At 31.7% G+C, this 16,701-nt stretch overlaps 1 protein-coding gene across 6 annotated transcripts in view; it reads right to left on the minus strand.

The window, feature by feature from the left end:
• Nucleotides 1-3,382: 3,382 nt before the first annotated feature.
• Nucleotides 3,383-16,701, minus strand: part of LOC106878845 (guanine nucleotide-binding protein subunit beta) — a 168,439-nt gene continuing 155,120 nt past the window's right edge. For 3 of the 6 annotated variants that reach the window (XM_052966149.2, XM_089349644.1, XM_089349645.1), the window contains exons 3-10: nt 12,278-12,358; nt 11,684-11,829; nt 8,646-8,709; nt 7,662-7,891; nt 6,689-6,818; nt 6,416-6,487; nt 6,100-6,316; nt 3,383-5,833 (exon numbers count right to left, since the gene is read on the minus strand). In XM_052966149.2, the coding sequence (XP_052822109.1) occupies nt 5,727-5,833; nt 6,100-6,316; nt 6,416-6,487; nt 6,689-6,818; nt 7,662-7,891; nt 8,646-8,709; nt 11,684-11,829; nt 12,278-12,337 (1,026 nt within the window). In that variant the 5' untranslated portion in view covers nt 12,338-12,358 and the 3' untranslated portion in view covers nt 3,383-5,726. Of the gene's footprint in view, nt 5,834-6,099; nt 6,317-6,415; nt 6,488-6,688; nt 6,819-7,661; nt 7,892-8,645; nt 8,710-11,683; nt 11,830-12,277; nt 12,443-12,665; nt 12,793-15,166; nt 15,354-16,701 lie in introns of those variants that run through there. The other 3 variants (XM_014928364.3, XM_089349646.1, XM_089349643.1) reach the window with 3 other exon arrangements.

The raw sequence follows: 16,701 nt of genomic DNA on the forward strand, positions 1-16,701 counted from the left end.
GTATTTTAGGTCACTTTAAAACTAGAAATCACGGTCATAGAACCAACAGTGGTCTCAGGCTGGTTGGTATCAAAAGGGTTAAACTTTATCACTAATACAGGAAAGCAAGGGGCTGTCTAAATCGTCAAGTTATTAGGTGCCAGTGTTACCTTAAAATGTTGATAGCTTGGGTTTCTTTTATACATGGATAACCAGGAATAGGACAGGGAGGAAAATATAGATTGTCATTTATTACAAGTCGTCTCATATCCATCAAACTTTGCATATCAAGGAGTGTGGGCACCTTGTTCTAGATCATACATTGTGAACAAATTACCCTTATTCTGCAGGTCTAAAACTACATTTCACAATCCTTTCATGATACTATTTAAAAGTACATTAAAATCTTTAGGGCTCAATCAAGAATCAGAGAGGCAACACCCAAACTTTTGTCAGGGTCTCTGAAAATGTGGGTGAGAGAGAAAATTCCATATAAAACAACAATTTGATGGGCTTTCAATTTCCATCTACTCAACTTCATGTAAAAGGTTTGAGAAGGGATGCTGGTAGAAAATGCTTGCCTAAGATAACTGTCCAGAGAGAATGAACAAGAAACTATATGACAGCAAAGCAAACTTCTCAACCATGTGGCTATGCTTGTCCCCACTGGTTATCCAGAGAGGAAAAGTGATAATGAAAAATATTGCAGCTTAGATAAACTATGGTGGGGACTTGGGTGTGGGGAAAAGAGCACTTTAGGGAGACAGACTTCATAATTAAAGTTGAAAGTTTGTATTGCTTTTAGTTAACAGTGTAGAAGAATAAATATGAATTTTTTAGTCTTCTGAAAACAGTTGTAAATCAATTATGGAGCATTTTTTTTTCAAGATTTGTTTGATATATTTTAACTGACTCGGTTTTTGTTAAATTAAATTTTACATCTACTTTTCACACTTGCAGGCTTGTTGTTGCACTCTTAAATGGGTTAAAAGACTATTTCAAATTTTTCTTGGTTGGATTCTTTGGTATTAGGAATAGTATTAAACCAACCACTTTACTGGTGTATTTTTCATAGCTGATACATCAACATAAAAAAAAAAAAAAAAAAAAAAAAAAAAAAAAAACACAGTAGGATAAAATTTGCAAAAGATTTGAGTGCAAATTACGATAAATCAAGCAACACCTCCAAGTGTGAAGTAACAACAACTGTTACATTCTGATTAGATCTTAACACTGCAATGGCTATCATTAGAATCTTCAGGTGCAGCAACAAGACAGACACACAAAAATTACATTTCAGTAGACACACAATTGAAACATAATCCAGTACATCTGAATTTAATGAACACCAACATCATTTAACGCCCGTTTCTCATGCTGGTATGGGTTGGACATTTTGGAAGTAGCTATTCAGGCTCCAGTTGTGATTTGGCTTGGTTTCTATGGCTGGATGTCCTTCCTAACACCAACCACTTTACAGAATGTAGTGGGTGATTTTATGTAGCACATCTCTACATATGATTGAAAGGCGACAGATAGACTTGTTTGCAATGTTTTGTAGGAGGTGTATAATAGAGACCTTCCCGTCTTGAATGTATATTATTGATTCTATACTAAGATGAAGTAAACATCAAACGATGGAAACATTGCATATTGATTGCCCAAGTAAAACAATACTGATGTGAAGATATCTCACAACAGTAATATATTTAAATTGACTGGTTTCAAACAGTTGTGATCATAAATGAAATTTTAGTATTGCAACCAACAAGATGGATTTTTAAACTCAAATTAATAAAATAGTTTATAGCAATTATGAAATTGAATGAGAAACTTTTTTTTTTCCAGTTTCTGCATTTAAAGCCTAAATGCTACAAAATCTCAGCTTGATAAGTTACACTAAAATATGAAAAAAATCACAAGTTTTATACAATAAACAAAGGAGAAAAATCCTCCAAATTCACTGCTCTTGCTTGCATGCTTATAAAATCAGTATTAATATTTTTACAAAAGGTTCAGTTTTTAAAAGCTAAAAGTATGTAAGAAGTAATAAAATTAATCTGCAATTCAATTTGAAAATAAAAACTACAAGTAAACACAAGTAATAAAAGCAGTTGCCATAGTGAAAATATAAAAACAGACAACTTGAGTGTTTCATCTTTCAGTCTTTATTGAGTCAAAATGACCCGTATTGATAACTAGAATTTAAAAAACTTAAATTACTAAAATTGGAAAAAAACAAAGTTTTGAACTTAACACAGCATTTGGAATTTCACAAAAAATGATTATATATATATACATATATATATAAATATATATATACATATATATATGGGGGGAAAATATAGAATGTATATAATGTACATAAACAAAATTAGAATACTGAACACAAAATACAAGAGTCAAAATGAACAGGTTCTAAATTCTAACTATATAAGCTACAAAAGTTTGTCAATAGTTAGGGGAATACAATATTTATACAACAGGTAAAGGGGGAAAAAAATTGATGTCAGCCCAAAACTTGGATATACAATGAAGTCTGAAAAGTAGGTTTTGCTCAGCACTGCTGTTTCGAGTTGCTGGCAAATAACACCCAATTTGTCTGCACATGAAGTGGACGAAGTGAGAAGTGAAGGAGAGAAATATCACACTAAAATATACTTCACCAAACCTTTTGGCTCCAATTTTGATTTGGGGAATAAGAACTCGGGATGTGCTGAAGATTTCTTTTTATTTTACAATCTTCCAAGTTCTTCATTGAAGGTTTCTTCCAAAAAGATTCTCAATAGAAAGTTAACAGAGTTGAACACTATACTGCAATTAGTTTATTATTTAAAAATTTAAAAATAAAGTCATAGCTATCATATTAGAAATTCATTATTATCTAAATATCACTTTTGTCAATTTGCAAGCAAAAAGAAAAAAAAAAAATGCCAAGTGCAGAGAATAACTAAAGAGCATTTTAGATAACCTAAAACAATAAGGCCACCTAAACTGCAATATAAATAAGTTATTGCTGAAGATAACTGATTTTAATTAAAGATATTTTTAGAAGAGCAAATTAGAAGCAGATGGAATCCATGATGGCGGAGGTAAAAGAAAAAATAATTTAAGAGTTTATATATTGGACAATTATTGTATTGACCAACAGAAGGAAAACATGACTGAGATGTCACTTGACGGCTGTAGAGTATGTAGAGTAAAAAAAGAAAAATTCCCAGTATATTTCTGCCAGAACAAAGCATGATACAATCTAATTAAGAAGGATTCGTGTCATAGCCTCTATTTGGAGGGCCCAATAAGTACAAGCAACAGAAACTTTTCACTGAAATACACTTGTGAAATTTAGGAAAAATAGGATAAAAATTGAAATGGTAACTGAAGAAAAACCAGCACAAATCCATAGACATATACAACTTTATTGGACAAAACAATTATACAACATTTGTTGAGTTGCACAAAAAGTTTAGACTGACTAGTGTTTCCTGACATATTTTGCTGTTTGAAAGCTTGAAGGCTAAATACACAACCGAACCGACGACAACTGCGCCGGGACCCACCACGTAGCTGGCTGCTGTCCTGTGAAATATTTTAAATATTCAGGGTACTTCAATTTTAAACATCTAAAATTTGACCAGTTTTGCTCTTATAAACTTACTAAAAAGGTCTAATGATTAAAGTTTTTCCCAAAGTTAGTCACAGATGACAATGCAGCTAGCAGTGGTGAGCTCAGGTCATTATACCCAGCTGAACTTCAACAACTCAAGATCGTTAATGAGGGTTTAGGGGGGATTTTTCTTGGGGAGGGGGTAGGGTTGATATGCTTAGTGCATGTTTATGGGATTTCTTTTTGAAAGTTTTTAGATATTAGTTGAAATTTCAAAACTGACAGGCTTGTGTCATCAATTACTACTTGCGTACAGTCACAAACACACAAATGACCACACAAAATCTGTGATATTCATCAAAATTAAAGGGATATTAATATATACCCTCAGAATAACTAAACTGACATATATTTTCCTCTTTCTCTCTCTCACACACACTCAAACATTCTGCCTGACAAAACACACCAAGAGTTTCACTTTAAAAAATAAAGTGTTAACCTCAATAATTAGCCAGTTGCTGTATTCAGCAATAGTTTACATCCATTTTTGAAAAGTGTCTTGCTCATTTAGGAGAAAGCAGCTGTGCAGAAACAAGTAAAGGAGATGGGCCAAACTTAATACACTAAAGACATAAATAAGACTAAGAAAAAATAAATATAAATGCTTGAAAGGAGACATCAATAGTAATCGGCAGCTGGACAGTGATTTCTGTCAGGATATGACCACTAGACAATTGGCTGCACAAGTCATATCGTTGTCTCCTTACAGCAAGGTACTATTTTCTATATACTGACAACTAAAATCATACAGGGTTATCAAATGTGTAATATATCAAATCACATATAGCCATTGGAAATAAATAAACCATTCATAGGCCAGGTATGACAGCCTCCAGGGGTCTATATTTAAAAAAAAAAATTTAAATTAAGAAAAGTTAAGAAAGATCTTGAGTACATTTGGAGAAGGAGGAACATAGTGTATTGAGAAAGAGTAGATATGAAGTTGACAAGTGGCAAATTTCAGACATTTCCTAAATCAAAACTATATCTGGTGCTTTTCTGTTTTCCTTTTAAATTCATGGAGAAAGAATATGCATGTATATTAAACAAATGTGTGTGTGCGTGTGTGTGTGTGTGTGTGTGAATGCATGTATGTACCACATACATAACACACAGAGAGAACCAGACACTCATAAATAAGTATATGTACATAAAAAATGCCACATTTGACAACTAAGAATTGGAGATAAAAGGTCAATATCTTAGGGAAATAAGTTCTAATTTTTAACATTCTGCTGGAATTGTTTGACATTCCCTTTAACAAAGTGCTAGAAGCCAGCATTTATTCAAACATTTAATTTTTTTCCTTTTTTGTTTTTCAATTTTCTTTCTTTTTTTTTGTTTTGTTTTGAAGTGGACATGTAGAATAAACAAATAGCCCCACTAAATGGCCTTTTATGGTATGGCAATAAGATTTTTTTTTCTCTCCAAACCATGGTCCCAAGACAAAAAGTTTACACTGAGAGGGGAAATTACAGATACAGTGAACCAAAAATGTTTTCTAGCAAGCTAACAAAGGGAGGGTAATTTCTTGCATACAAATTTTTCTGATCGGATAGTAACACTTATTTGGGGGCCTCCAGAACATCAGGTATAGGAAGAGGGGTATGTGGCAGCACCAACCAGCAATTTATGGTAATACAACCAAATCTTACCTGAAGTGTTAGTAAATATACTATTTTCTTCATAATACGCCCCACCCCCCAACATTTAAACAAATGTATGAATTGTCAATACCATAAGTCCATACTTGCTTTAAGAAGGCATACTAGACAGTTTTGCAAATGGGAAGAAGCAATGTCTATGGATCATGCAGAATAACGTAGCAAGACGTCTGATGCAAATATAAATTGAGATGATTTGTGGAGAAAACTCCCCTTCTTGAAAAGTTTGAATGAGGTCCATTAAGCATTTGTTAGAAAAGTTAGGTGCCAACTGACCTACAATGTACATGAGAACGCTACAAGTAGCGGAGAACATGTTACATATGTTTACTGGAGGAATTTGGTTGCAGGTCGTGGACTCTCTTAGAAACAGACAGTGCAGAAGCAGATTACGATGAGACTTCAAACATCAAACATTAATTCCAGATTTTAAGGAAACTGTCCCATGACCCTGTTGCAACTGCCATACCATCTTCTGTAACACCCAGGCAGCTTACTCTGTTGTCATGACCAGCCAATACACCTATAATAGGAAACAAAAAGAAAAATATACTTTTAATCATCCCATCTCAAATATGAGTTTCTTATGAAGTAGTTTCAATTAGGTATCTAGACAGTTTTGTAAACTTGCAAAGTAAAATAATTGAAGTGTGTTAATAGCCACAGTATGCTACTGCATTTGTTTTAAAACCTTTTCTCTAGCAGTTATAATTCTAAATCATTAAAAATAATGGTTCAAAAATGAGAGGTTCAGAAGCTTAGAGAAAAAAAAGTTTTACTGTTTCTTACCAGCTCGTTCCTGTTTAAGGACATCCCAGACATTGCAGTTGAAATCATCATAACCGCCAAGTAAAAGACGACCACTTTTAGAAAAGGCAACTGATGTAATACCACATATTATATTGTCATGTGAATACATTCCAATTTCCTGGTCGGCACGGATATCAAACAATCTACAAGTAGCATCATCGGAGCCAGTTGCAAAGGCAAATCCATTGGGGAAATACTACAAAAGAAAAATTAAATTTCAGCAAATTTTCAATATCAAACTAAGGAGAACAAAGTCCAAACAAAAGATATAATTAAGAAAGAGTGTATCACATACTGTTATGGCGTTTATGTCAGATTCATGTCCAGTAAAGGTTTGTTTACATATACCATCACGAATATCAAAGAGCTGAAAAATAATAACTATTGTTACTAAGAAATTCTGTATATTTTTTTTAGTCTTCATATAAATAACTTATTAAAGAGGAGAGATAGAGATCTATAATCAAATTTAATGAAATTTTTTCAAAAGAATGAAGATAATTGATCAAATTACAAAATATATAAATAAGAAAAAAAAAAAAGACAATGAAGTTTGATGTGTGCTAACCTTAGCTGAAGCATCACAAGCACCTGATACAAAAGTGTTCATGTCTGGTGCAAGTGAAAGGCTCATTACATCACCTGTATGACCTGTGAAAGAGGTAATTTGATTTCCTGTCTCTATATTCCACAATGCACTGGAAAAAAAAAAATCATACAAATACATTACAATAATAATAAAAAAAGAGAATTTAGAAAAAAACCCTCTAAAATGCATTTTAAATCAGGTACTACATTCTAACCTGGCTACTAAGAAAAATATGTGTGAGGTAATGTTTTTTAGCATTTCCCAAAGGAAATAAAATTAGAGTGAACACATACATTAACAGATTATAATAAATTCAAGAAAAAGTAACAAATACAATGCCACCTGGGATAAATTATAAGTAGTAAGGTAGTGTTCAATTATTAATTAGAAAAATTGCCCACAGGAAACAAGTAATGCTTCTATTTAGTGGGCAAGCTTAGGATCATCACTAAACGGCTATATTTACCAATCAACATTCTTAAAGGCACTATAGCCAAGAGTTTTGTTGAAATATACAGTGATTGTTCTAATTGCCAAGTGGCCTACATATTTATCAAACAATGGCTCTTTTAGTTAGATAGATGACCTTGCTGAACATGCAGTTGGATAAATGATATAAAAATAGTGGAAAAAAAAAAAACAAGGTGTGGAGTTAACTGATAGAATAAATAGCAGTAAGGAATATAAATAGGCCAAGAAATATTTGCAACAGATCACTGAAAAACAAAGCAGCAAACTGACACTATGAAAAGATAGAGATCTTGGAAATAAGCTGAACAAATTGTCCAATATCTGATTAACTATAATCAAGTAATAAACTTGCTCAGTTTTAATCCATTAGCTCAATAATAAGATTACAGCTGTTGTAAAATTAAGAATCAGTTATGGATATGGAAATAATGTGAATAGTCTATAAGGGATGCTTATTTTAAGGGAGAAGTGAATTACTTACCATGTCATATCTCCAGAGCTGGTGACTATTTGGTTGTCATCTATGAATCTACAACATGACAGATATCCTGTGTGACCAGGCAATTCACGACTAACTCTCACATTTCCTTCTCTAGTTTTTAGACTGTAAATGGAGCAAATATTATCCAGACCACCACATGCTACATAATTTCCTGTGGGAGCATAGGCACATGTCATTACCCAACTGGAACGGAGCGGTATTGCATGAACCTAAAATATAAAAATATATTTAAGTTATGAAACAAATGTTAACACAAGGATTTCAATAGCTTAATCTTTTCAGCAAGACACACACACACACAAAAAAGAAACCCCCAAACATCAAATCTATATAAGAACTGACCACCAGTCAAAAGATCTGGTGTGAGATACAAATATATAAGTTGCCTTTAGGTTGTTAAATTGCTAATAAGCCACCCATATTATTTATAACTTTCACTTTTACCGTTTTTGAAATCAGTGTACGAGTTTTGACAGTTTTCGTGTAAACTGACAAGGTGAGTTGATTTTAACCCTAGGCGCAGTAAGAGCCACTGATGAGAATTAAGATGCCCTGCATCAAAATTCGAAATCACCGGTGATATGTCTGCTAGGGAACTTATCTTCCTTGTCAGTCATTAAGACAATGCATTTATGGCTATTGAGTTGTTTTGACTTATTTCTAGCAATGCCAGTACCGTATAGTACCCTCTGTCACTTTAGTAACATCTATAAATTTGCCTTTAGATTGTTAAATTGTTAATGAGCCACCCATATTATTATATATATATATATATATATATATATATATATGCACACGCACACACACTGTATTACAGCGTTAAGTAGCAAGAGAGACTTAAACATACAAATTTATAATATAGTTTAATCTTTAGTGATTGGAGGTAGAAAATACTGTTTAGCAGAAATTTAACATTAAGAACTATTTGTATAATATTAAGAAAGAAATGCTACACTAACTTACCTTGTTTGTTGTGTAACCATCCCATACAATTAGTTTACCATCTTGAGAAGCTGATACTAAATTCCTGAGTTGAAAGAAATACAAAATATTCAAATGAGGGTGGTATCTATGAACTTAATAGTACATTGATATAACTGGAAAACATTTGTAAGTGTGAAATTTAGACTAAAATGAAGTTTAAAATTAGAAAGTATACATTTTAAAAACTGGATTAAAAAAAAGGTGACATTTCACTTAATGCTTTAAAAAACATTTTCAAGTTATGTAATATATTTCGGGGGTAAAAGTCAAGCTACTACATAAATACATTCAAAACCAGTAATGTCCATCTGCGATGAAATCAATAATATAACTGACTGCATCCTGTAACTTGCTACTCATGTAGCTTGAAAACCAGCATGCATACACAGAATGTATGCACATATATTTATATGTGTGTGCATGTGTATATAATTTAAACAAACACATGCACACTCAAATCTCAACATGTTTTATGAAAACATAAGATTACAAAAGCACTTCATGTAAATTTTTATGCCAAAGAAATTATTTAACTTTAAAGTAGCATCAATATTTTCATATGGAAACTTCATTAGTTTGCAGTTTCAATCTTCTATATATGGTGAGATGTAAATAATATACATATCCTTTTGAAAGAAATATGTAAAAACATATTCGTTAGGAAAAGTATTTGATATTACACTATTAAATACATATTTAATTTCTTTTACTACCTAGTTAATTATCTAAAAAGAAAAAAAAAAAACTATAATGATTCCAAGATTCCAAGCTAAATTTTAATGTTTATAGTATAAAACTTAATCTTTTATAAATTAATCAATTTCAACAAATTTCTGAATGTTAGCAACATTTGCAATTAAATTTTAGAATGTTCATGCAAAAAAAGAGTGAGATATTCAAAGTGAACTATTGCCTACAATAGATATTTTAGAAGTGATGAAATATGTGAAATGTGTGAAAATATATAATATAGATAGACAGTGCATAAAATTTCTGAAAAGTACTCTCTATAGTGAATAAAGCCTTTAACTGTTTTTTGCCTTAAATTTAAAAAGATGAATTTCTAAAAAAGGAATCTTAGAAATTCAAATTTTCAGGACTGAAAATTTAAGTCATTTTGTAGTTTTTATATAAAATATATATGCATATATAATAGATTTATTATATTCCCCAGATATTTGTCAATAAGCAATGAAGTTCTCAAGAGAGAATTTTAATAAAGTTTAAGTGTAATTAGACTGAATAGTTAAATTTCACAAACCAAATTAAACTTTTCATGAAAAGTGTTAAAGTAATATTTTATTTTTAAAGCTAATAGTAAAATTTCCCTCCAAAATAGAACACTATATAGTTCAACAGGTAAATTTCACGTTTTGGATTTAAAAGTTAAGGCATGACTAAATGCTACACAGTAAATCCAGGTGCAGTAGATATAGCATACAGGTGTACAAACATGCAATCAGGAATACCAATTTTTGTCAATATTTAAGCATGACAAACTACCCGGCTAGGTAAAGTTATGGAGATAAAATAAAAGGATGAAAACCCAGACAAACAAGAAATAAAGAATTAAAATGGCTTTCATCAGAAGAGAAAAGCAAAAAGAGAAAATGAAACTAAAAATATACACAAAATAAAAAAAAAAATAAAATCTAGTCACTAGAGAAAAGCAATCAGCTTTAGAAGAAAAGCCAATTTGTGAGGTAATGAATATCAACATATTTGCCTTCTGATATCTATAAAATGAAAAACCATATTCAAGCAAAAAAGTGCCAAATTGTTTAAATAATATTACCTTCTGTTCTCACGCAGATAGTGGAAAGAAAAACAAAACTGAAATTAATGATGCTCATTTGATAGCTAAAAGTAAATTTGCTTCAGTTATAAAGCCCATCAAATACAATCATGTAACAGAAAACCAACATAGTTGAAGATATTCTTAACATCTGGAATATCCTCTAATATGCCGATTGTACAAAAATCATAACCATACGATTAAGTTGTTAGATTATGTGGGGAAAATCTACAGTTGTTTCTTTTTTTCATGAAGACCATTAATCAAGTCCACCAAACCAATTCTTGAGAGCTATGTTGACTACAATAAAACATGCTAAGAATGGAAAAGAAACAAAAAAAAAAAAAAAACTAGAAGCAAATAATTTGGAAAGACATTTTATTTATTTAATTAAATTAGACAATTAAGAAGCCACTCTACTATTTCCAACGTAGCAGCCTTTAACTTTTAGATAGAGTTTATGATTACTAGTTTTAAAGTAGTACTAGATTTCACTACAGCACATAAACATTCAGGTTTCAAGTAATTAAGTGGCCATTCTAATTTACATTGAACATAATGTTCAGTCCTGCATTTTGCATTTAGCAATATTTGCCTACATTATTAAATCATCTAATCTTAAAGTATGTTAATTAGATATAAAACAAAATTGGGTAAAATAGAATTTAAATGCTAATAGCAACAGAGAGGACTTATTACACAAAAATAAAACAACACATCAGAAGTAATTAATCTGATTAAATGAGGAGCTAAAAGACAAGATGTTTTATTCTAACCAGAGCTTAATCCACTACCAACAAGATTAAAAAATTATTCAAGAGAATACTAAACAAGGGATTAAAAGTCGAAACGTCTCAAATACACATACATTTAGTTGTACAATTGGCAATAAAAAATTTTGTAATATAGTAATATCAACCTGGTAATCAAAATATTGTTTTTATAACAAGTCAATCAAAAGCAACAAAACAGGTTGGACTGTCTGGCATTCTACATAAAATTTAGTTGAGTATTTTAACTACACAAGATAACAAAGCTCACAATTCAAGCAGTTACCAGCCTTTTAAATACTAATGCACTTGAGACCTGGTAAATGTTAATTTTTCATTTAGCAAAATTACAATAAAGCAGTAAAAGTTCCACATTCCATCCCAGAAAGATGAGTAAATACTTTTACAATAAATTCAATGAAATTTTAATCAAGTCTAAAATGAAAACATACCGAGAATCTGATGCCCAATGCATGGCATATATTTTGGCCAAGTGACCTCTGAGTGTACGCCTTGTTCTCATTTGTATCCTTCCAACTGGTTCCACATTTGCTGTTGCCATTGCTAACGTTGTATCGGCAGCAGCTTTCCGAGCTTCCTAATAATCAGAAAGGGTTAATTTGATAACTTAAAGCACATAGATATACACACACAAATACTGAGGGATAGCCAAATGTTATTACAAATCATGGACACATTACTAGTATTTCACTTTTGTTAGGCAAAACATTTACTAAGCTGACAGAACAATAAGTTAAATAATATTGTTTATTATGGGGCACAGAAACATGCTTGCAATTCTGTGACATTTCCACAAATATTTTTGAGATTCATAACAGATTAATTTTCAATCACACAAAAAGAAGTTTTGTTAATGTATGCATAATGGATTTGAAAATCAAATACTATGAGAGTGTACAGGGTCATACGAAGAAATTTAAACGTTTAAAAATTCATTCCAAATCTCCAAAACAAAAATAACTTTCGAATGTTTAAAGATAAACCTATATAAATAGGTATATAAAATAAACAAAGCAGAAACTTACCCTAATTTGGTTTTTCAACTGTTCGGTCTCTTGCCGTAATGCTTCAAGTTCGCTAGTCATGGTTGATTTTTTTTTATTTCACTGAAAAAATAAAGTTTAAAATATGAGTCTCCAACAGAAGTTGTATGAACGAAGTGAAAACCTGGAAAACGTCGAAAGTGAAGTGAGAAAAGCCGAGCTAATTGACTGGATTCAAGGTGTAGTCGATATGTTCTAATAGATAAGGTGGAAACAAATTAAAATCCTACTACTACGACCACTCCCTCAACCTAAGCCGTTATTAACCTCATTATAAGCTAACTGTTTTCGGTAACACTGTCAACAAATGATTAAAAGAACACATTAAAATTGCAAGAGGAGAAAGAATAAATAAATAAAAAATGCTAACATTTTAATTAGCTTGGCGATGGAGAAAGACTGGACAGTTTTAGAGACAAGCCATAAGAAAATTGTGTTGAGCTAAAATAAACGGAAGTTTAAACCGTGATGTAAGGCTTCAACACTTACGATTCATTAATGACGATTGACGATTTTGATGGGAAGAGTCGTTTTGATGAAAGTTAGACAAGCTAATTTTGTTGAAAAGTTTACACTATCTCTCATACATACATACATACATATATATTACATATTGCAAAATTTTAATAATGACAGGGGATGGAATCTAGGCGGAGTGAGGATTTAGTAGACGACATAAGATGGAGAAAGAAAAACAAAAAAACTAGTTCACGTAGGGAACATCTGAATATTTTAGCAACATCTTTATTGAGAAACAACTATATTAAGTACAGTAATTTGGAATAATGGAGAATGGAATGGGAGAAAAAAAATGCCTATGAATTTCTCTCTCATATATATTGTATAAAAGATCCCATTATATATATATATCTTTATATATAGACATATATGCGTGTGTGCAAAACGATTGAGATATAACCGCAAAAATATTTTGCTTATATATAAACATAAGTAAATATGTAGAAATGGAAAATGAAATTTTTAATGTATACAGTAGTTTATTCGCTCGAAACTGATGACACTAATATATATCCTCATAAATGAGTGCGCGCGCGCGTATATATAATATATATATATATAATGCAAAATATTTTTTGCGGTTACATCGCCAAAGCTACACACACACATTATATATATATATATATATATATATATAAAAGTTTTGCCGATATAGCCACAAAAAAAGATATTTAGCATACAATTGCATCAAGATTGCTTTAAAAGGGAGAGAATTAAAAGCGAGAATGAGTGGTGTATATTGGCATTTTACGTCAGAGCGAAGGTGGTGCTCAATGAAGACATTAATTATTCTCCACTCTCGCCATGTTGAATATAGCAATGGTGGCTGACTTGCTGGCTGGCCTGCTACTGCTCTACACTGTTTTTTTTTTTTTTTTAACCATCGCTCACACCTCCTCAGTATTGTTGCCTCAACAACGACAACAATACTTACACAAAACATTCTAAACAAACAATTCTTGAAAGGAGAGAGCTTAATAAATTTACAGAGCTCCTTATAATCTCTTTCCTAATTATCCACATATATTCATCCACACACACACACCAATTTAAAACAGTCAAAAAAGCAAGACAACTCGATGCTTATTTGCAGAGTACTATATATATATAATGTTACATATACAACCAAATGTATAGCTATTCTGGTTTCTGTCAAGTGACATTTCTAAGACAGACATTTAAAAAAGAAAACTCCACATACAGTAAAAATATATAGTCAATGTAAAAACAATGACAATGTAACAGAAAACACAGTAAATCTGTCAGAATGAGGAGCTTTTTATATATTATTGTTATAGAAAAATAATTGTCGTAGTATATAATAAAATCAGTTTCTAAGTCAAGATGACATCTGATAAATTTAAGTTAAGTAGTGATCGCCTATAGCAATTAAATAATTATTATTGTTTAATTTACTGTTAAATTAATTCTGAACCGAAATGAAAAGAATTCATTAAAAAAATTTTAAAAAAAGACAACCACAAACAAAACAGGGATATGTGAGATATTGAGAAATGAAAGCAATTATTTTAAATATTATGTATAAAGGGGGAAATAGATGCGATAGGATGGAAACTAATGTCTAAGAAAGGAAAAGAGGTGGTCCAGGTGATTGATTAAAGTAATAATCTATCAGGCCATGCAAGATCGAATGAAAGTCTGCAACAAATATCAGGAGATTTGAGGAATTTTTGAAGGCGAGGCGAAGAGACGAGGAACATTAAAATAATCGGAAAATGTCGAAGGATGTTTTAACAGTAAAAATATATCATTTAAATTCTATTTCACAACATTAGTGTTTAATTCGAGTTTAATCTAAGCCGTGTGTCCATTTGTGCGGTGTGATATTCAACAAAATTGTGCATGTCACTGTGCAGCCATGTAATGAAGACTAAGCGGCTAACAACTTGCTGTGGCACACATTTTATTATACAACCATTTTGATTAGATGTCGAATTGGAATGTGAATTCTTGTTTTGTCTTTAAAGAATATGGTTGCCGATAAAGCAATCAGATGTATAATGGTATGGCTGTGTGAAGAGGAAATTATTCATTATCAAGATTAGGACAGCCGTAGTGTGTCATCTGATGCATTATCGGCAACCATATTCTATCAGATACATATATATAAATACATACAGATATAAAGAGGAATTTAAAGCTAAGTGGACACCGAATGCACGTTTCAGTCATGCATTTAATGGCGTAAGAACGTACTAATTTAGTAATGAAACAGCAAATAATACAAGAAAGGTGATCGACTCCAAATTATAATAACAAAAAGGCCAAAAGAGATCATTCAATAGGAAATCCACACGACGTTATGGAAAGACATACTGTCTTCATACTTACCCTTAATTAAACAATAGAATATAAAGAAATCCACCGATTTTTTTGAACACTATAAAGCACGTTAACTGTACGTTCCTATTTCCTGTTCATGTAGCATGAATTTCAATGTAAATTATAAGAAATTATTATTATTATTTTTTTTCCCGGTCGCTATCCGCTTTACCAGGGTGCGGTGCCCTTGCTTTTCAAAGACGCAGCCCCGTAGATATTGGCATGAGATTGAGCATGCGCGTTAGCTTGCTGACGTTCGCTGCTCTCATTAACATAAATAATGTGCAGACAGTCGATTACTAACGGCTTCTGGGAACAGAAGCGGTTTATAGTTTGCATTGCACAACGATATCTGCTACTGTTGCTAATATTACAGTTGCTGTTGCTATTACTACAGCTGCTGTTGCAAATACCGTATGATGATGTGCTGTTCTGCTCTATTACTGTTGCTAAAAACTTGATGCTTCGACTGCTAAAAACTATAATGATACTAATTTCTTTTGCTTTAAGACCAAGCACCTTTTTGGTTAAAAAAAAATGGTACTGATGCTGATAATTTATTTTATCGAGCCCATGTATTAGCACATAAGTCGACTCTCGCAAGGTTTGAACGCAAAAACACAAGATCCAGAATTAGATACTATATCTAAAGTATCTCTAAATACTGCTTCTATTACAAGCGACATCATTACTACCCTAACGAATAATTTCTAACACAGATAACGAATCCACATTTCAGTTGGGAGGGTGTAGTCAGTTATATCAACCTCGTTATTTCACTGGTACTTATCGAACCCGGAAGGGTGAAAAGTGATGTCAACACCGGGACGTCAAATGAGGAAATCACACATTGTAAAGTAATTAGTTCGATGCTTTACCATTTTCATTACATAATAAATATATATTTTTTGTTTTATATTATGTTTGTATTTATATGAACACAAAGCCCGAAATCTGTAGAGCAGAGAAAATGAGAATTTGTGATAGGTTTTCCTTTCTCGAGGGTACTGCCAATTAAAATATATCAGCTCATCTTTTACCCATCACCACAGCCCAGGAGGAAAATAGTTAAGCAGCTTTTGATGATTCATAATCTCTAAAAGTATTCAGTATGTGAAACTGAACAGAAATGGTCCTTCAAAATTAGGAATCTTAGCTCATCTTTGATGAAAACCCACAAGAAAAGAGATAAAATATAAAGAGGAAGAGAGACAAAAGTATTGAGTCAGATGCATTTAGCAACTTGTTTGGTCTGAAGAGGACTAGTTAATTTGGTGAAGGAAATATTTTTCCTGTAAGAGGCACAATATTGGATCAAGATTTTCCCTATGGTGATTAGTTTTAAGAAAAAAATGGTACTGATGACTAATTTATTTTCACCTCATTTCACCTTAAAATTTGATCATTGTAAGATTTGAACACAAAACCCTGAATTAGATAATACATATAAAGTATCTCTACATAGTTTTTCTCTCACATGCAACAACTCCATTGTCCCAGTATAATATAATCTATAACATAATTACAAGTCCACATATCATATT

The sequence above is a fragment of the Octopus bimaculoides genome, chromosome 3 (assembly GCF_046866305.1).
Source record: "Octopus bimaculoides isolate indiv1 chromosome 3, ASM4686630v1, whole genome shotgun sequence".
Classification (NCBI taxonomy): domain Eukaryota; kingdom Metazoa; phylum Mollusca; class Cephalopoda; order Octopoda; family Octopodidae; genus Octopus; species Octopus bimaculoides.